The sequence below is a fragment of the Sander vitreus genome, chromosome 5, assembly GCF_031162955.1.
Source record: "Sander vitreus isolate 19-12246 chromosome 5, sanVit1, whole genome shotgun sequence".
In the NCBI taxonomy this organism is placed as follows: Eukaryota; Metazoa; Chordata; class Actinopteri; order Perciformes; family Percidae; genus Sander; species Sander vitreus.
Window position 1 is genome coordinate 8,518,447 of NC_135859.1, and position 22,801 is coordinate 8,541,247.

The 22,801-nt window shown below is 40.6% G+C and overlaps 1 protein-coding gene across 1 annotated transcript in view; it reads left to right on the top strand.

The window, feature by feature from the left end:
- cacna1ba (calcium channel, voltage-dependent, N type, alpha 1B subunit, a) overlaps positions 1-22,801 on the top strand; it is a 178,858-nt gene that overhangs the window by 135,695 nt on the left and 20,362 nt on the right. Inside the window, 9 exon segments of the mRNA XM_078249618.1 lie at positions 4,236-4,363; positions 5,600-5,696; positions 7,599-7,704; positions 8,751-8,858; positions 12,869-12,987; positions 13,808-13,989; positions 16,179-16,314; positions 16,466-16,585; positions 21,786-21,824. Coding sequence (XP_078105744.1) covers positions 4,236-4,363; positions 5,600-5,696; positions 7,599-7,704; positions 8,751-8,858; positions 12,869-12,987; positions 13,808-13,989; positions 16,179-16,314; positions 16,466-16,585; positions 21,786-21,824 — 1,035 coding nt within the window.

The following is a 22,801-nucleotide window of genomic DNA, read 5'->3' on the forward strand; positions in this document are numbered from 1 at the left end:
AACCGAAGTGTCACACTATGAGTGAATCAGCAAGAAATCTAGTGTCAGCAATTTTGAGCAATGAAGAGATTACTAACACACTGGCGAATGCATGTATGGGCCAAAACACTGGTAACGGTAACCGTATCCAGTACCGTTCTCCCAATGAAGAAGTTTATTCACTTTTTCATCATGGACGATGATGAAGGCGACGTCAACACGCCTTTCATTCAATATATTCAGACTTTCATTCAATATATTCAGGGTTCATTCAATATATTCAAGGTTCATTCAATATATTCAGGGTTCATTCAATATATTCGAGGTTCATTCAATATATTCGAGGTTCATTCAATATTAGGGGGGCACGGTTCATGAAAAAACATCCGAACCGTTCGGTCCGCTTGTCTCGGATCGGAGCGTGTGTGCGTCGCACGGTTCGACGCATGCGCAATGTAGCCTCGTGCCCGTCAGGTGCCCGTATGTGACCTCAGACAGTGTGTTTCCCTTTTCACGAAAGAAGAGGTGTGGACAAGTTACCAACAAAACGTACAGCGAAAGACAAAACATTTTAGAACGTCCTGCCAACCTGTAAACATTTCAACATCAATGAACGCTGCGTTTTTTCACTCTAAAGCCGCTGGAGCGGCTGCTGTTTCAGTCCTGTCGGCTCTCTGCCCCGCGACTGACACGCGCACACACACAAACACACACGGTGAATGCAGGAAAAAACGGAGATGAGACGTACAGGATGACCTAAATTGAGGACAGCTACACTTGTTATTGTAAGTGCAATGATAAGTTAAAGTCCAATAAGTACTTTATCAAACCGTATGAATGTGTGTCCCAGCCCAGGCCAGAATAGGAAATTAACTAATAATGTAAAGATCAACAAGCCACTGACAGACATGTCACATCAAATTTGATTCATTCATAAATTATTATTTTTTGTCTTAAATCCACCAGCCATTTTCATATTATACCAACATTTGCAGCATCCTGAACCTTTTTGGTAAGGTTACTAGGAAAACTCAGCCTAGAGTAAATTTATTCTCCCCAAAACAAGTTTAAGTTTAATGTATTCAGACTTATTCAAAAGACGGAGCTTTAAGATTTCCTCTCTTTTTCTTTTAAAGGATAACATTTTTGTAAGATAAATGCAAGTTATTTCAATTGATATTCTGTAATATTTTAATCTTCGTGTGCTAAAAAGACACATAAATTCCTGTAGATGGCAATACACATTCTCCTTTTTTTACCAAATAAATGAAAAGCTTGTTGAAATCATCAATGTCTTCCCTCTTGCTGTATCAAAATTTCACCTAGCTTTCCTCAGAGATGGTCCCATTAATGTGCTTAAAGTCAAGTCAAATTCAGTTTGTGCATGATTACATGATATAACTATTTTTTAATACTGTATCCTACATTGTGGATAATTAAGCTAAATATCATATGCTGAAGTATATTTCTGTAGTGTTAAAGATTAAAAGAAAAAATAACAAGAACCATACAGAACCGAAAACCGTGACCCTAAAACCGTGATACGAACCGAACCATGGGTTTTGTGAACCGTGCCATTCCTATTCAATATATTTGAGGGTCATTCAATATATTCAGATGTTCATTCGATATATTCAGACTTTCATTCAATATATTCAGACATTCAATTATTCTGACTTTCATTCAATATATTCAGAATAAGATTCATTCAATATATTCAAACTTCACATATAATCATTTCCTGAACGGCATGCCATTTTATATATATATATATATATATATATATTAGGGCTGTCAAACTATTACATTTTCTTAATCGCGATTAATTGTTGAATTTCTATAGTTAATCACGATTAATCGCATGTTTTATCACATGATTAAAATTCTATTATTTTGCATTTCAGAACTGCCATTCTTACCAGTGTATCTTGATTGGGAATCAAATGAATGCAAAGAAAGTTACTTTATGAACTTGATTTTAAGATTTGTAATTGTTTATTATTTATTTAATCTAGTCACACATTTGAATCTAGAGTCAATATTAGGGTTGGGTATTGTTTGGTTTGGATACCGGTGCTAAAGCGGTACTTTTAAAATGGTACCGGTGCCTTAACGGTGCCTGAACATTTTAAGAAAGTTAAAAAAAGAAGGGTACTAAACAGTTGCCGACATTAAAGAACGGCTTGTTCATTGCTAAGGCCATATCGTCAAAATTAAATGTTTAATAATAATGTAATCACTATAACAATAACTTATTTCACTAGTAAATAGCTGTTGAATGACAAAAACAACCACCAGATGGGAAAAGGGCATTTAACAACAACTTTGAATGCACCACGAGGCTGTAAATTACCAGTTTCATTGAACGCACCATCTGTGTTTTTCCGACAACAGCAGCTGCAGATTGTTACATCCCGGTGTTGAATCCTCTACAGTGAAATACAGTCACACTTTACACCGTTTAGCGTTAGCTGTCAGCATTGTAACCGTGTTTAATCCAGCTTCTAGCTAGCGGTAGGCTAACGTTAGCTGCTGTCGAGTATAGTGTTAACTAGCGTCACGTGCAGCAATGTTTCTGTTGCTTGTAATGTGTGTTTCAGACCATCAGAGAGAAGTGCAGGCATATCAGTGGCACCAGAATGAGGCACCGAAATCCGCGTTGCTATTCCTGCAGCAGCAGGATGTGTTACGAGGAAGTACGGCAAAATAGTAGCCTGTTAGGCACGACGCAAAGCCGAGTGAAGTGAAAATAAATTAATAAATGGCGGCATGTGATTAATACGATAAAAAAAAACTCGTTATGCTCGGCCCTTAATCGCATCGCGATTAACGCGTTAATGCTGACAGCCCTAATATATATATATGCTATGTTAAATTTGATATGGTATTATGCAATTGGGCATGAGTTAATGGGAAATGTGCAATCATTATCAAAATTAAGTGCAATACGAGGGGGAGGATGTGTTGTGGGTTCTCTTCTGTTCTTCTGTGAATGTGAGGAAAGGTGGGGGGGGTATTGTGTGTGGTTATTAGGTGTTCATTGAAGCATTGGATGAGATAATGTATGATTATGTTTCTATGTAGGGATAATGTATGTTTATTGTGTGTTTATGTGTCGCCATTCGTTTCTTTCGAATGCCCAAGACGAATTTCTCCTATAGGAGACAATAAAGGCTTACCTTATCTTATCTTATCTTATCTTATAATATAGTCACTGAACAAGCATCAACCTAGCGCAAGCAGGTGTAGTGGGCGAGGTCAGATCCAGAATTTCTCAATGAGGTAGAAAGAGCAGATGTGCTTCCAGTCCCTTTTCACTGTTACTTTTTATGTAGGAAAACCATGTTACAGTAAACTAATCATAACAGTAGAGTATGTATTTTTAACATACTTTAAAACGGGTCTGGAGTGGGACTTTAAATGAAGTTAACTGTTCACACAACACATTAACATGAGCTATTTAAATTAGCTGGATACATAGTTAAACGTAATTTGCCTCTACCAGTGTATCGCCGTGTGTACTTCGTCCACAGCAATCCCTAACAATCTGTCCCAAAACGTCCCAGTTAGAAAGTAAATGCCTTAAACGTTTTTTATTTAAGTCTTTACAATCTATCAGCGAAAGAACCAAGCAGGCCTGCCTTATTGCACGATCCACATTTTCTTCAAAATTTGCCATCTTCAGCGTGTTTGAAGTTTGTTGTTGTTTCCTGTAGCGAAGGGATTTTTTAGAACGGCAACACACAGAGAGCGGAAGATGAGGACATCTGATCTTAGGCTTTATCCTGGAAATGTACTTCTGCTGATCCAGACTAGCTAACAAGCTAGCCAGCCAGGAACATGCTAGCGCTAGTCAGTCACAAGCTAGCAGGCTCAATTTGCCATCTATCAAGCTAGCTGGTTTTTTAAATCTTGATCGCTAGTTTATTCAAGTGACATATTTGTATCATTATTTATTTTTTTAAGCCATGTCTTTTTTGTGAAGCAGTATACTCCGACAGACCAGGGTTAAGTAGATGGTGCAACACAGCTAAAATGCTAAAATATAATACTATAAATTAGACGCTCTCTGTTTCCTCAAAGGTCAGCACCGTCAAGACAACAGATTTGTGCAGATTTGCTTCGCCTCCAAAAGCAGCTCAGCTGTCCTTGCCGGTGTCATTGAGATTAATTAATTTTGCTCCAAAATGACTTTGTTTGTTGCTGCGACCAGGCCAAAACACTGGCTTAAACTCAACCTAATGTCTGTGTTCCAGATGCTGAACCTGTTTGTGGCTGTCATAATGGATAACTTTGAGTACCTAACCAGAGACTCCTCCATCCTGGGGCCTCATCACCTTGATGAGTTCATCCGGGTTTGGGCTGAGTACGACCCGGCTGCATGGTATGTTCACGCGTCCCTCTGGGCCCCAGAGAGTAGCACACAAAGTAAAGTGGGGTGAACAGACCTTAACTTTACTCCTCTCTTCCCTGTTTGTGACTGGTGGCTAAATGAAGCCTCATGCACAAGCATTGTACTTGTTGTATGCAGTCAGCCCACTAATGATCATTGTTTTATTTTAAGTTTGTCTTGAACGAGTTGTTTATTTATGTGCTTGTTCTTTTCCACAGCGGACGGATTTCCTATAAGGATATGTACAATTTGTTACGCGTTATCTCACCCCCACTTGGCTTAGGGAAGAACTGCCCTAATAGGGTAGCATACAAGGTTTGCAAATACCAGACATTTCCGTCACTAGGGTGCTTTGTGTACCTCTATGCCAAAAGACTTTTAACTGAATGGCTGTGCACCAATGAAATTGCCTTTACACGAGCACCCACCCCTCCAAACTGACTGGCTTTGGTTGATGATGCCGGAGTGGAAACAAAGCTTTCAAAGCCACGGCATAGTCCAACATGCCACCTGCCATGCTTACTTTCTACTGTCTACTGTAATGGCTAAACAGTACACACATTTTACTTCCCATTTATATCAGTTTAAACCCTCAAAAGTCTTGATCACTACATCTGAGGGTCTAAGGATAGAGGCAGTCGTATACTGTACAGATTGTAAAGTCTTGAGGCAGATTTGTGATATTGGGCTATAAAATTAAAAATTGACTTGACTTGAATGTGATATATTTTGTTATGAAGATGTCTACCAGAGGAAAGCCAGGCTAACCCCAAACCAAAGCTTGGGCTGGCATTGAAACCTTTGTCTCCGTGCACCCTGGTTGACGTACCAGTGGGATGTTTGCTAGCATGCTGAGGCAGACATCCCCGTTACAATGCTGTCATTTCTCTTCCCTCCCATCAGCATTCGGTGTGCTGGGTCAACCCATCATCCCTTCTTCTCTCCCCTCCTCCCCTCTCCCACCAAACTCACTCTTTACCATTTCATGTTTCCTGTCAGGGATCCTGAGCTCCACAGTGATGCATCCCTGTGCCCCATCACAGCGGCCAAGGATGACATCCACCTTACATCTCACTCTAGGAAATCTATTAACAACAGATTTCTGTTTTTCCTTTCCATTATTCTCCTGTTTTGTTGGTTTCTTTCCTTTGTTCCTCTCCTCCCTCTCTAACTCCCCATCCTTCTCTGTTTGCGTTTTGTTTATGTTTGATTTCCTACCCTGTGAAGTGGCCGTATCAAGTACCTCGATATGTATCAGATGCTGCTCCACATGTCCCCACCCTTAGGTTTGGGAAAGAAATGTCCGCCAAGAGTCGCCTACAAGGTAGACCTTCATCTTCCTCCACCTTGTTCCCTATGCTCGACAATCTTTTTTCCGATTGGAGTGAAGTCAAGCCAATGTTTCTGTTCCCTCTTTTCTTTACTTTGTTTTGCTAGTGTGCTGATATTTTTGGTGTAAGCCCCTATCTCATCTTTACTGTCTTTACCGTTTCTTTGTGTGGGCTAATACCCATCACTAATGATAATAACATAAAGCTTAACTAAGAAGACTTAAAGTTAATGACAATTAGCATATATAATGTTTATGGAGGAAATGTGCTCCCTTTTGTCAAAATTATTATACATTTTTATTATTATTTCCTTTGAATGGTACGCCCTAGTATGTGTTTTATTTTGTGGAGCAGTGTGTGTGTGTGTGTGTGTGTGTGTGTGTGTGTGCGCGCGAACACGCGCAGGTGGGTGTGTATATATGTAGCTTCTGTTGCTTTTCTGTAGGAGTAATACTTTCTATGTGTGCTTTTCACTTTGTTGTTCTGTCTTTGCTGCCCATTCCCTCTCATTCTTTCTCTCATCTCAGTCTATCCACTGTTTGAAATGTGTGTGTGTGTGTGTGTGTGTGTGTGTGTGTGTGTGTGTGTGTGTGTGTGTGTGTGTGTGTGTGTGTGTGTGTGTGTGTAAAATTGTGCATGTGTGTCTGTGTTAGAATGTTAGTGCTGCACAGCATTGACAAAAATAAGTCAATGTGTTTTTGTTTTTTTTAATTTTATTTTATTTTGGCTGAATTGCCAAACTCACCAGACTCCATTTTAATAAATAACACTTTTAGCGTGTACAACATGTTTTTTGTTTCTGTCATAGAGTATGACCATTAGACTGACATGAAAATGATTTAAAGATGAAGCTCTTTGAGATCCACCATGTTTGTTCACATATCCAACAGCTTTGCCTACCTAATGAATGTTTCAGTCTACTTACAATGTAAGCAGAATCAAGATGATAATACCAGGCATAGGCGAAAGCAGCAGGGAGTCTATGTCTTTCTAATTGATTGTGCAGCTTGAGGTTGTGTCTGTGTTTGTATGTATGTGTAGATGAATGTGTGACGACATGCAAACTGACGTGGTTGTACAAGCGTGTGTGTGTGTGTGTGTGTGTGTGTGTGTGTGTGTGTGTGTGTGTGTGTGTGTGTGTGTGTGTGTGTGTGTGTGTGTGTGTGTCTCAGCTCCCCATCCTCATCTCATTCTGACTCTGGTCTGTCTTACTTTCTGCACTGCCACTGATAGCACATGTAGGTGAATGCTTTTTGTGTCCAGGGGAGCTCCACTCTTACAACAACAATCCCACAGCATAATGTATGCATCTAGTGGTGCCGTTAGTCCTATATGAACCAAGTCTTCCTGCTAAGGCTGCCCAAGCTTGGAGGAATGGACACTGTTTATTGCTAGCTGCCACTGTACATGTAGTGCATACTCAACCCCCTCAACTCCAAGTTGATGATTGCTAGGATGGCAACCACAGAGTCGAGCTCCTGTGACTGTCGAGGCACCTTCATGGTTATGCGTTACATGCCTACTCTCACCTTTCTTTCGGTCAATGTCAGTCTTGCACCAGTGCACTTTGACTTGCAGCGTAGTGCATACTGTAGCCAATAGCAGTGAATGTGAATGTCTAGTTTGTCTCCTCTGTATGTACTTGTAGAGAAGGCTTTTTGTGTGCTGAACTCAGTCTCAGTAACTTTTTTAACATGGCCAAACTTGCACGTATTCAACAGAATTCAGCAAAGCACTTGTAAAGTACTTTATGCTAAGAGAGTGAATCAATGGAGGGTATTAGATCACAGCAGCACACAGATTGATTTCTCTGGGTGAATTGTATTTTCTGATGGGGTTGTTTGCCATCACTCAGTGATCTTAAGTCTCTGTCACCACTCATCTCCTCTCCTCAGCGCCTCGTCAAAATGAACATGCCCATCGCTGATGACAACAGCGTCCATTTCACCTCCACTCTGATGGCCCTGATTCGCACTGCCCTGGGGATCAAACTGGCCTCAGGTCAGAGAAACACACCTCACATCATTGGAATAGAATAGAATAAAAATGACTAGGTTAGACAGTTCCATCCCAAGAAAAAACAACATATGAATAATGTTAACGTTGCCTCCTTCTAACCTTGGTTTAAGAAAGAAAACACTACAACATAAATTATAGATCTACTAGTACAAGTCAGTCAGAGCTATGTAGAGTTTGTGTTTGTAGCCACTTTAGCCAATTGTAACACCTTACAAGTGATCAATAGACTTTTGAACTGTATTCTTGAAGAAATGTGAAGCCAATAAAGGGATGCTAAATTAGGGTAGTGTGTTCTCCTCCTCCTCCAAGACCAATTAAAGATAAATGTAGTGCTTAAATTAAACTAAATAAACATGATGTGCAAATGATACAGGGGAAATAATTTATAGCAGTGTACCACAGTAACTAATAATATATTTGTCATATTATATATGAGCTATGCTTTTAATGGGTTTATAATTTACTGTTAGAAACCCAAAATGTGCCCGTACCAGATTTTAAGACTTTAGAACAATCAGAACAAATTCTGTGGCATTTTTCCTTATCATCTTAAATATAGTATTTGAAGTGATGTATTGAAATTTCAAAACTCACCTCATCACCTCACTCACCTGTTATATTATGTAAAATGGCAGCTTTAGCAGCCAGCCATTTCCGACCAGAGTTACAGATAGCCAGCTGCTATTTATTGTTCTTAGAGCTGGAAATAAGCAGATTGCTTCCATCTGTACTCATTAGGAATATTTGTGTTGTGCTGGGTGTGTCTGCTGGATTTTGTCTCCTAGTTTCACTGTCTCTATTTGCACTTTTAATGAGGATTTCTCATTGCATCTTGCCTCAGGAACAACTTATTTATAGCCTTGCTTGCATTTTGTTGTAAATCTGGAATAAACTAGTTAGAAGATGTTTCTGGCACTTTTTCTGTCTCTTTTTTAAATTTAAAACACTGTACACGGTGCTGTGACTGGCAGATGGTCTATGTGTTTTAATAAAAGAGGTTAAAAGTCTCTCTCTCTGTGGATTTGCAGGCATGGTAGCTCAGCGAATATCTGACTATGAGTTAAAGAAGGAGTTGTCGACAGTGTGGCCCAGCCTCTCTCAAAAGACCATGGATCTGTTGGTGACGCCACATAAACGTAAGCATTTCACCATTATCTACATTTTGAACTTTCTGTTTTTACACAATGTCCTTGTCACAACCTGAGTCCTATGACCATGGTTAAGTGGGAGAGGTGCTGTTTAAAGTTTACATAACACTTTATTTAACAAAAGTAACTAAATCATGCATATAACAGAACATTAAAAAACATTGGATGTGTACATTAGTGGTGTGCATGGAAGGCGAGAATGGTGTGTGATCTATCTATAAATTGCAAAACGTCTGTCTGTGTGTTTGTGTGATATGTGCATATTTCTTGAACCGTTAGTCCGATTGATTTCAAACTTGACAGGTGTCTTGCTACGGGCAAGAGTCAGTGCGGTGCCAGGTTTGACATTGTTTGGATTAGAAATGCAAAAGATATTGTTAAATATATATCGGTAAAAGTATCGGACTGTTGTGTGGAATAAGGTTGACGACAAAAAGGCTCTACGCTTTTCCGTGTCTATTTTTTCGCTGAGAGGAAACTCAACAAAAACCCATTTGCCAACACTAAATATCAAACAAAAGCCAGACACTATATAGTATTAAGTTGCTGTGAGCTGTAGCCTACATTCACGACTTCTAAACAGAGGCAGAACATAACGTAATCTCGGAGATTATTCCTTCACAGCGCTGTGCAATGCGAGATAATCTCAAAGCTGAACCAAGCAGACAGCAGTTTTCATCAGACTCACCCTGGGTTAATTAAGTATACTGCTAACTAATATTACTGTCGCCAAAATACCCACGCGAATCAAATCCCCTACTTCACCGTCACTGTCAAGCCACTAAACCTGTATGGAAATTAACACCTTTACTGAAATGTTAAATTCTTTAACGATCATACGACACAAGACAACACCGTCTCTCTCTCTCTCTCTCTCTCTCTCTCTCTCTCTCTCTCTCTCTCTCTCTCTACATACACACACACACACACACACACAGTCCGGTTCTGGTGGTTGATTAACGCAGATATGTGCTGATTAGCTGTCATAACGGGCCGGTTGGGTAGCGCACTGCCATGAGTCCATGACGCTAATGTCTGATTACTCCACATTTTCATTGTGATATTTTGTGATTACATTCTGAATCTGCAACGTTCTCTGTCAGGTAAATCATTATGTTTGTAGTAGGGTATACAGGGGCGGCATATGAAGTGGTTTGGGGTCCTTCTGTAAGTAATTTTGGGGCACGGCACTAGTTGTTGCAAAATGCATAAAATATATGGAGGACCTAACTTTGCCACAAAATTAGGAAGTACATTTCCAGGATTGACATCCGGCGTGTGGCTGACGTGCAGGATGCCTGCTCTCTGGTTGCCGTTCTTAAAATCCCTTTGCTACAGAAAAAACAACAACCTTTGAGCTAGCAAGCAGGCCTGCTTGGTTCTTTCATTTATTGTAAAGATTTACAAAGAATATGTTTATGGCATTTACTCTCTAACTGGGACGTTTTGGGGCCAATTGGTGGGGATTTTCTATGGACAAAATTCACATGGCGATACACTAGTAAGAGCTAATTACGTTTAACCATGTATCCAGCTAATTTAAATAGCTCACATTACTGTATTGTGTGAACAGTTAAATTCATTTAATAATGTATGTGGCGTTTTCTTTTGCGGGGTGCAAATGTTCCACCAAAACAAGTTCCTTCCCGAGACTATTTTGCAGAGCCACCTTCGTTGCGTCCGAAGCTTAACGCTGCCCAAGACGATTGTGATTGGTTTAAAGAAATGCAAACAACCCAGAGAGTTTTTTCTCCTATCCTAGAATGTACTGTATGTGGGTGTAGCCAGACCTTACTACACAGCACTGTGGAGATAGGTCTGGCAATGCGAGTCTACATATGTAGTGGTACTGTTGTGGAAACCTTCCTCTTAGCCTAATAAAATATAACGTCTATAACGACAGGCGTACGCTGATTCCTACGCAAAGCAAGGCATTTATCAATTTGAACGTGAGTGTAGGCTGCAGTAAAATCTAACGTCTGGTCTGAACTCGTGTACGCAGGTTTTCGAGTCAGTGTGGACTTGCGGTGCAGCATATAATCAGTTTAACAGGAGAATGAGAAGTCATCAGTTGATCACTTATCAGCATTGGCAGATCTGGCTCTTTTAGAGGACCTCTATGCACCGGTACAACAGTGCACACGTATGCGCACGGGCCACGGTGGAGCACTCCATCGGATTGATTAAGGGCAGATGGCTCTGTCTTGCATCAGCGGGAGGGACCCTACTATGCTATATAAAACATCTGCAACATTGTTTTAGCCTGTGGGGTTCTGTACAACATCGCGCAGGAAAACAGGGTGCCGTAAATGTAGTGATGGAGCCAGATGACCCGATGCCCAGAGAGCAGTGTCCAGCACAGTCCCAACTCGGGCTATACCAAGGAGACAGGATATTATTCCTCGCTTTTAAAAGGTATAGTGTAATGTTTGGCAATGATACTCAATACAGGAAAACATGACGATGCACAACATTTGTATTTATTTTTCAGGTTTTCGTTTCTCTTTTAAAGTGTCGTTAATGGCCACAAGTGAACGATGAAAAAAGCCTGAAAAAAACAGTTTTCAGGCTGCCAAATAGTACACGTTAGTGCAAATGAACCTGAGATATCAGGGTTTCAATCTCCACCTCTGAAAAGTGCCGCTTCTTAGCCGGATTACGTCTCGCCATGTCGTAAATTGTAAGGGCGAGGCCTCAAAACCGAGAATATATTGGGGCGTGAAATTTAAATTACGATCGTTTCCAGCTGCATTTTATCAATGTTCGACCATTCTTACGCTGTGATTGGTGTGATACGAACGTTTCATGAATCACACTTGAAGCCTGTCGTAAGATGATTTCCGCGCTCATATCTGCGCTGGTTTCTACGTTAGGTTGATAAATGAGAGCCATTGTGTTTCGTCTGTCTAGTTACAACATTTATGTCTAGAGTCTCTCTCTGTCTGCTGAGAATCGAGAGTTCAAGGCTGAATCCCACTACTCAATTCTAATAACATTTTGTCGTGAATCAGCCGTTAAAAACGTTCACCCTGGAACAGAGAAATGCAGCACCTTTGACTGTTTAACAGAATCCTAAGTATGACGTATGAGTATGATAATCTATCATGACCACTGATATTGTACAGTCTCTCCAAAGAGCAACACTTGTGTGTGTCGATCCACATAAGTGCATGCAAAAGACAAGACTTACTCTGCAGCTGTGAGTTTGGTTTTGCTTTCACCTTTTGGTAAGAATTGTTCAGAGCATGGGGTAGGTACTTGAGCATGTATGATGGGCTTATGGTGTTGTCATCTATACATGTTTATTTGGTTTATAGTTTATCTATTTTGTTATTATTTATTTATACTTTTGTCTGCGTGGGTGGTTATGACGGCGGATGGGGGGGGGTGTAAATGCAAATTGTATGTTTCGTGTGTTGTGTTAAAATAAAAATTATTAATTATAATATTAATTATTATTAAATTAGACAGGCGCGTAAAAGAAGGAAGAGTAGGTCAAAATTTGCAAAGAAACTCCTGCACGCTGTCTAACTTGCAAAGATAAATTTAATAGCTGGCAACATCTTTTTGCTATACATATAGAGCTTAAATACAACACGTTATATAGTAACAATGATAAACCATCCCAAAGAAATCTATATTAGATGGATGTAGATTTCTGTATAATGAATGCTAAAACCTATAAGCTAAAATGCATTCATACATAGATATGTTCCCATATTATATGTGTTTACCACCAAACTACATAAAGGCATTTCCAGTCAGTTCTATCAAGATTCTTTTTTTATTTACCTTAAATGTCTATTTTAATTACTTACTGTGAATTAATCAAATCACTTACTGTAAGAAGTTCCTTTTCTGTAAAGTAAAGCATTAGGGAGACGAGCAAGTAGATAGGGATGAGTCAGCAGAATCTCCTCTCCTCTCCTCTCCTCCTCTCTTTTTTTCCTATGATGTCCTCCTACCTCACATCCTTTCTTCTCTCCTCACCTTCTCAGACAATGAACTGACGGTAGGGAAGGTTTATGCAGCCCTGATGATCTTCGACTACTATAAGCAGAATCGAGCGAGGAGGCTGCAGCTGCAGCAGCAGCAACAAGGCACATCAGGCTCCCAGGTACAACATCCACACCACTCTTGCCTGCACACACACCGCACACACACTGAAGCACACACACATTGGATGTACTATTGAAAACCTGTATGCATGCACCCACATATATTATGCTTGCACACACTGACTACGTTTACATGCATATATTAATCCATCCACCAACAAGTGTTGATATCCAAATAGTACCTGCATATCCCCCATGTCTTAATTGGGAAATGCTATTTTCGGCAAAAGGCCTTAATCAGAATATCCAAACGAAATATGCTGTTTACATGAACCATATTTGGGAATAAAGCCATATTCGAAATAATAGTGGAATATTAGTGTGCATGTAAACATACTCACTGATACACACTTTGCCTGAGCACCCATGCAAAGAAGATGCTTTTGTATCCACTAGTCATTCGCTGGTGGGTTACAAAATCTGTTATCTGCTTTGCTAATTTAATTATATATATATTTATATTATACTTTTCAGTATTAAAGGCACCCAGTAATTGGTTACCTTCTAAAGTAGCTTTTATCAAAGGCACACTTAGCAGCTGCAGCCAAAGATGAACTTGCATTTGGCTGCTGGCTGGTGGTTATTTGCAACCTTGCACATCTATTGTAGAGGTGCATGTTTGTTTCCGCACACACAAACACTCACACAGATACACACAGATGTACTACATACAAGCATGACTGCAAGGAGTGAATATTTTGGCCCAAGTCTCCACATCTGGGTGGCACCGAGACCCTGCTGCCAGACCTGGGCGCAACAATATTCTGCCTGCTGCCTCTGAATGTCTTCAGCATGTTGCCATACGTCTCTCCTCCACAGTGCAAGGTCGGGGCTCTGTTTAAGCCATTGCTGCCTCTGACTCACATGCAGGAGAAAGATCTACCTATGATGTTAAACAGTGTGGAGCCTCCGAGCATGCTTCAGCCCCAGCCCAAATCCCATGCCAAGTCCCAGCCACAGACCAGACCTAGCTCCAACTCCCTCAACAATGGAGGCACACTGTAAGTTCAACGCTTCAGGAACTAAAACCTAAGTTACCACATCAACACTTAAAACTACATCCAGAGTTAAATCAAATTTAACAAACAACATTTACAACATCAACGCTTTCAATCAAGGTAGTTTTTAAACATGCAGTAGGTTAAGGTGTAGTTCACTGCACCCTATTTAAAAATGTTATCCTGACCATTAAATCCTCACCCCAGAAAAATTAAAGACGAAGACAGAGGGCCAGATTTTTTATGAGAATGGCATTGTGCTTGTGTGCTGGGGGTGCAAGCTGTGCGTATTCAGTGGCTGATTTAGTAAGAGAGAGCAGAAGGTTGTCACACAGTTGGCAGCTGGACTGATCCCGGTACTGCGCTCCAGACGCACTCTGTGAATGAAGGACGTCAGATTCAAGGTTCTTTACGGAAGTAGTCGTTCGTAATCGTAGGCCTCATGCACCTCCAACAATGCTCATTAAATAACTAAAAAGTAAAAGCAAAATCTGAATCTAAGACAAAGACAAAATATTATAAAATAGTGTTAGTTAAGATATAGGGCTAAAATATAAGAAAAACAAATTGAATGAAGTAGTACAGTTATATAATAAATACATTTGTGTAGACAGTTTTGCAATTAAAAAGAGTGGATGTAACAAGGAATGTAGTATTCAATATATGCATTATATATATACAGAGGCGTAAACAGTTCTTAAGTAAAGTGTATAAAGATAAAGTGACATGAGGCTCAGTTGGTGCAAATCACCAAACTCAGAAAAGGGGGTCAGGTCCAGCAGCTGAAAGTGGAGCTCATCCGAAAAGCTTCTTCAATCCTGACTGTTGACAGGCCGGTAACCTCTTTGGAGATGTCAACACAATGGCTGTGTCAGGTATCACTCACTGTTTACTAGATAGGGCAATTTATTACATGGACATCTCTGCATCCATCTCCATCTCTACATCAGAGGGGGGACCGAGGCAGAATTGTTTATCTTGATTTTCTCATATAAAGCATTCTGTAACTCTGTTTTGAAAAAGTGCTTTATAGAAAATGTTTATTACCTATTATGATTATTATTATATTTAACTTCGACCATTTCATTTGATTGTTCAAATTCTGGCTGAGAATCCCCTCAATGGAACAAAAAAGTAGATCCAATATCTCAGTGCTCATTATAGAGTATATATGCATCAGTGCAGTTAGGGGTAGTCAACTTGTCCATCATGCCATTGGCATTTGTCAAATATCTAGTCTATATCCACGACTGTGGTTAACTGCTCCTCAGATCTCTGCAGGGTAAATCCAGACAGCCAGCTAGACTATCTGTCCAATCAGACAGAGTTTTCTGTTGCACAACTAAAACAACTTCTGAACATACACGTTCCACCAAACCAAGTTCCTTCCCGAGGCTATTTTCCAGCAGCACCGTGGCTTTGCCTGGTGCTTAGTGCCACCCATGACGATTGTGATTGGTTTAAAGAAATGCCAATAAACCAGAGCACGTTTTTCTCCCATCCCAGAATGCTGTGTGGACTAGCCAGACCCTCCTCCGCAGCGCTGTGGAGGAAGGTCTGGCAAAGCGACCGCCTGGGAAGGAATGTCAAGACAGCATTGGAAGTGGCTGATAAGTGGTGTTGTTGACTCCTTCTTTGTTGAGTGATGTAAATGTCTGTGACTCCCCACCAGTCAGTCAGAACTAGAGAAGCTTTTTGGATGAGAGCTGAAACATCCTCAAGAAATCTACCACAAGTCCATTAGCCTTTGACTTTGAATTAAAGTAATTAAATTATAGATATCCTATGACCTGGTTAACTGAAAATCTCCACAGACATGGGCAGATTATATGTATAATGTAATTTAACACAATGTGGTTTCAAGAGACCCCTACAGTGCTAAAAGAGCTTCTAAAAAAACGAGAACAATTTTGTTTGATTTCACTAGTTACTAGAAATAATAGTTATACAGAATGTATCAGTGACTATTGAACAGTAATTCAAGGTTTCCCCAAAATCACTAAACTGTGGTCACACACACTGTGGATACAGCACTAACACACATGCATTCATCATTGGGGATGAAAGTTATCAAATGTTATCAAGTTGTCAAATGAAGTTCCATTTGGGTGTCAGCAGATGAAATGTAAACCTCTGACCTAGATTCCCACTGTATAACTATTATGCTGAGCTGTGACTGCTACAACACACAGGCAAGGCCATGATCACAACATCAAGGCATCATCTTCTTGGGCGATGGAGAAACCCAAGGAAGCACCCCGAGCTAAGACCAAGAGAACGATGTCCAGGGGCCCATCTGAGGACACACCAGACACTGCCATCATTCAGGTACTATAGACAGACACATTTTCAATATTTTACTCATTGTTGAACAGAGCTGTTTATATGGCTCATGGTCATGAAATGACAGAATGACAAAAGTTAGAATACTATTTGTTAAAAACATAGTTAAACAGTGCATGCGTGTCTGTGTGTCCAGGAGTCGGTGGAAATGAGCGAGATGGAGACCAGTGCCAGCAGTACAATCCCAGTCCCTGGCTCAGGTCTGGAGAACCAGGGCAGAGCTGCCTCTATGCCTCGACTCAGTGCTGAGCTGCAGGTAACACCTCATCTTCACCACAACTGTGTTCATTTTAGGACCTTTTGATTTTGTTTTAGTCTTAGCCATTTGACGGAAATGCATATTATTCAGTCACATTTTAGTCATCATTCAATATTATGTTGCTTTTAGTAAACAAAAACTAAACTTTAGTTTCTATTGTTACATTTTCGTCTAATTTTTGTTGTGCATTTTTTGTTTTAATGTTGCGTTGTTTCTTGACTATTGCGAGTTTAGCAGAATAGGCCCTGTACGTATCTCTTAATAGCAGACTGTAATGGTTCACCCACATACAGTGCCCATGCCATTCTGCTCTAGAGTTATACAACAGATTGACTGTCCTCAGTACAATAAATCCAGTTGTCAGTTCCAAACTCATGGCTGTTCACTCTTGTTCTTGCTCACGTGGCATTATCACAGTTGCATGATCCCTCCACTGCATTGCAGAAGCTGGATTTACTCATCTGTTCTAGGTCGTGAAGCAGTCAGATAACATTCATGGGATAATATTCCTTTAGCCAATAGTTACTGATGGCCTAAAAACACAAAAGATAGCCAACTTAAAGTAAAAGTTAAGCAAGTAGAAATGCGGGCATGCTGGCCTGCATGTTTTTCAGCTGTTTTTTTCCTGCTGTTTTTTCTTGTTTTCAGTGGGATTGTAGATTACACCGTGTCTTTACAGGATTAGGCTTGTAAAATGGAAGAAAATAGACAAAGCGTAAAAATACGCTTTGGGTATAGTATTGTATAGCTTGGGTAAAATGTGAGCGTTACGCTGTTGCCTCGACAACTGTACTGTTAAAATAGAACGTGAGACAGACAACTTAAAAACGCAGCTGAAACATGTGACACATGTTTTTTATTTTTTTTGTCTGGGAACAGGGTTGTCAATTATTTTTCTTTTATAGTTTTTGTTCACAATTACCACTGCACAACACCTACATCTCTGATTTCACCTGCAAACACAAACATACCACTGTGATTGGAACTTACAAACATGTAGGAGCTGGGACTAACTATTTAAGGTTAAGGCTAAACAAATCTAAATAAAGCTTTTATTAGATCTTATATATAAATATGATAAGCTCCTCATTTCCTGAGTGATGTTGATCGATTCATGCATTTGAGGTGCATTCCTTTTACAGCCCAATTGGAAGAGCTTGTTGATCCTACTCTCACTGCAGAGAAGTAAATCCTGGCAGGCCGACAGCTATTTGTCCAGTATCATTTTTCTCTTGCTGCCAACCGAGGAGATGATAGTGGCTCCAAATGGCTTTGGACCCAAGATTTACTGAGAGAGGAAGAGGGTAATTACGTTAGTGTAGAGAAGAAATAATCTGGAGCGGAGGATTAATCAATGGATGAAAGGAATGTGTGTGGAAGGTTGCCTTGTTGACTTGCTGTCTTATTTTTCTCACCTTCTGGGACAGAGGGCAGGAAATCCTCTAGCCAATTCATTTAATGCTGGCCTTTTGTAAATTTCCTCATGCTTGAGTGTGATGGGAACTGTACTGTACAGTCTGAACTCTGGGGCTCCAGCCTCAGTCACAGCACTTTTCTTTTGCTTAATTTGAGATCATCTTTGCCAGGATCATGAGATGACATATGTTATCAACTGTGTACCTTTATTAAGATCCTTCTTTTTGCCGTGGTGACATGGGAAACCTCAGTGAGTCAGCCATCTGGCCTCCTGATCTGTTCACAGTGAAGTTGCACGGAAATCAAAGCCAACACTAAGTTCCCTTAACCCAGCTGATTTGGGATTTGATCCTAACTTTCAAGTTTCATCACCTTTTAATACAGTATGTGCAGAACCATATTGTAATGTGCAGGGTATACTCTTGTCGGCCAGAACAGAAACTGAAATGTTCTTAGAGATATCTGTGATAGTCACAGAGGCAGACTCCAGGATGTGCTGAAAGAAGCAGAGGGAGTGCTGTGCAGAAATACATAGAAAAATGTCTCCAGTGCATCCTGCAGTGCATCAGTTTGTCAAATTGGCAGCTGATGAAACATGTTCCCAGTTCACCCTGACTACATGTTTGGGTTTACCAGATCTGTCCAATCTGTCTCTCTGCCATCTGATCCAACTCACCACCTGGGGTCTCATTTATAAACGTGGTGTTCGCACAAAACGGGGCTGAAAATGTGCGTACGCCACTTCCCACGCAAAGGTTGTGATTTATAAAAAACAAACTTGATGGGAGAATGTGCGGTCCTCCACGCAAACTCTGACCCATGCGTACGCACATTTTGGAGACAATGGGAATTGGCGACGCAGATGGTGAGGTGCAGAAAGTATGTGGGAATAAAGATTACTCTTAATATTTTCAAGTATTAATGCCTCACGCACATTTCTTCACTCCATATCATCCACGTTACCATGTAGATTAAATCCAGCAGTGTTATTTGCGCTTGTACTGAGTGATACTTGTTCCATAAACACCTTCCATCCATCCATCCATCTTCATCCGCTTATCCGGGGTCGGGTCGCGGGGGTAGCAGCTCCAGCAGGGGACCCCAAACTTCCCTTTCCCGGGCCACATTAACCAGCTCCGACTGGGGGATCCCGAGGCGTTCCCAGGCCAGGTTAGAGATATAATCCCTCCACCTAGTCCTGGGTCTCCCCCGAGGCCTCCTCCCAGCTGGACGTGCCTGGAACACCTCCCTAGGGAGGCGCCCAGGGGGAATCCTTACCAGATGCCCGAACCACCTCAACTGGCTCCTTTCGACGCAAAGGAGCAGCGGCTCTACTCCTAGCTCCTCACGGATAGGGAGACGCCAGCTACCCTCCTGAGGAAACCCATTTCGGCCGCTTGTACCCTGGATCTTGTTCTTTCGGTCATGACTAACATGATAAACACCTTGTAAAATACAAATCAAATCTTAAATCAAAACTTGTTAATATTTAATCGCCGCTGTCTCACCGTCACATTGTCCGCTACGGAGTGCAGGAGGATATGGCCCGACTTCATGGAATACAGTGTAAATAACTCAATATTTTTTAGTCTTTAATACTGTGCACATATCATCAAATGTCAAAGTCTGGAAATACAGCCGTTAAGCTCTTGAGCAATCGTTACACTTAATGTCCTCGTTATCGGTCCGAAATTTAATACTGTTTGTGACAAAACCTGCATGAAGAAAAGTGTGTTTGCCTATTAGACTTTCGTCTTCAAATTGTATCTTGGGGGGGGGGGGAATACCACTAGTTGATGCTGTGATTTTGGCAAGGTGTCTACAATCACTCTAATTGTTATAAACATATTAATACTGCGGTGACCCCCGTGCGTAATGCTGCATGATGGCACTGCTGGCCCTGCAGGAGGACTAACCCCCAATGGAAGAATCAGGAGAGAAAAATGCTTCAGGGACCATGACTATGACTGGCTAATATGCCGATTTAAATTCCCTAAAGCTGCGCTCTTGGATCTATGTACTGAATTGGGTTCAGTAGAGAGGGCATCGCGCCGAAACCGTGCCATCCCGGTCCAAATACAGGTACTTGCCACTCTGGGGGCAATCGGCTGTTTCCAGAGGGAAATGGCCAGCTAAGTGTTTTTTTTTAAATAAATATTATATATAATCTTCACCTTTATCACTAAGGCTTGTTTGGATATAATATACAGTATAGTTCTTTTAATCTTATCTATAGGTCTGGTATATCAAAGCTGTCCCCGAGTGCCATAATGCCTGCCGTTTTGGAAGATGTTATTAATAAAGGTAGTCTATAGATTAGGTTTCCCTACACTGCGTGACAACGAAATTATAATTCAATTGGCAGCAATTCACCAGCGTCTGAGAGGTTTTTTGCTTTTTCTCTGCCAGTCGTCATGATTCGGCATGATTCGGTGACTGCCAGTGTCATTAACATACTTATCAGCATTCACGAGGTGCTTTGCATTGACTATTTATGGTTAAAAATGGGCGTGTACAGGGCGGGATAAGAGGCTGATTCACGTACGCACACTTGTAGGTAATCTGTGATTTATAAAGGGAACATTGCTTACAGATGTACGTATACACGGTTTTATAAATCTGAATTGTTTTTGGTGTACACCATTTTGGGCTTTTGGGCGTATGTACACTTATAGTAAGGATCCTATGCACAGTTTTATAAATGAGACCCCAGGTGTTGATCAGTTGACAGCTCTGCTCTGGCCCTGACTAGGCCCCATGGATTAAGAACCGGCAGCCGGAAAGCTCCACTCCCAGTTCTGGCTCCAGGAGAGAGCCCCGGTTTCTTTGTTTCGGGCAAGGTGCTGCAGCTCCTTTTTGTCCCATTCATATGGGGTCTGTGAATGGCTCTTAGTCTGGCCCCTCCTCTAGACCAATTTGCCTTAGGGGGCCCTACCAGGAGCTATATCCCCTAAAAAACACAACTGCCAGGGTTACAGGGGTGCAAAGTCCCCTCTCACCCAAATGTACAGTATATATTGTAAAGCTCCTGCAACTTTAACATGAATATTCACTCTGAAATAAATGAGGTAATTACAATACATCTACAGTACATTTACTATTGATAAGTATGTACATATTGCTGCTAATACTTAGACAAATTAACTATCTTTCGATGATTAACTTATACTTAAAGGGGCTGTACTTTATATCTTTAGAACATGAATAGAGCAGTAAGCAAATATTTGCTATGTAAAGATATAGTGGAGTAATGGAGTCCTGAACAGAGAATGAACACAGACTCCCTCTCTGTGTGTTGTAATCCAAGCTTCTCTGTTCTCTGTTTTGATAGCGGGTCTGGCTGTCAGTCGTTGGCATTTGACAAGTTGGGAAACGCTCTGGGAGAACCGCTTGGAGGCAATCCCAGACCTCTTTTTTTCAGTGTTTTGAGTACAGGCCCTTTAAACACACTTTGTGTAGGATTTAAAAAATCTCTGACTTTGCCTCCCACCAGTGGTGGTATCAAAAAAGACATTATGGCATACAACAATGACAACTACCTCCTCTGTACTAAATATCTATAGAGCATCAATTTTCAACAGTGAGATTGTATAATTTTTCTACAAACAAAAATGCTATGATTACCTAAAGATTCTATACAAAGTGGCTTTTAGTAAAATATGTGAACACAAAACAAACTATAGCTGTTGTGGATCTTGGTTAATATTCCTGAATCCTGATCTCTTTTTCTGCTGTTCTTTCTTTCTATTTGTCTGCCCTTTATCCATCACCTGCATAACAGCGGAGCCACTCACGCCACTCTCCAGGGATCCATCTAGCTGTATGTACACACTGTCACACACAACATGTCACACACTTGTTTGTAGTTTGAAAATTACTTTTTTCCAAACCTCTTCAACAAGAAATTACATTTACCAAAAACCCATACCAGTCATTTCTCCACCTTGTTCCCAGAAGTGTTAGCGCACTTCTTTATCATTTATTTTTTCAATAGACAATGAAAATGTGGTCAGGGCTGTAGCTGCAGACTGGCCAGGTGTTCCCACTGCAGCGTTCCTAATGTAAAGATGATAAAAGCTTTGTCATTCCTTTTGCTGTACCATGTGGCATATAAGAATTTTTTTCTAAAACATGATACATTTTCAAATTATTAAATTTCTGGTCTAATGCCTTTTCTTTTGTCTGTGCCTTTAATCACATGGTAGAATAAATAAAAGTCTCATATGTTACCATCTGAATGTGTGGAAACAGTTGGACGCAGGGTCTAACACTGGAATGTCTCAGTGCATGCAGTACTAAAGAAGAAAGACAATTCTTGGGCTAACTCAGGGTCCCGCTTTCAAATGACAGCGAGGGACTTCAGAAAGCCTGGCTCTTCACCTTTTTGCCGGCAGACATTTTGACTCGTCATAAAAAAACACAGGTGAAACTAATTTTGTTAACGATGGCTAGATTCCATAAATTGTCCCAGTAAGCCATGACCTAGCCAATACCAGCACGCTGGAACTAGCTGACCTGACTGGGTTTTCAATGTCATCAATTACACCTGTGCTTTTCTTACTAGGTCTGCTGTGAAAAAATGTTTATTAAGAAAAATATTAGGGGTGGGAAAAATAATAAATTCTTAGATGCATCGCAATTCTCTCTACAATGAGTCGATTATCGATTCTGATAAGTTAATAATCTTTTCTTTTTTTTCTTTTTTTAAATGTGTTGATTTTTATTTAAAGACGCCATTGAATATGAGCATTTGCCCACTCAAGTCAGTTACGACGACGAACTGCAGTCAGGTCGAGA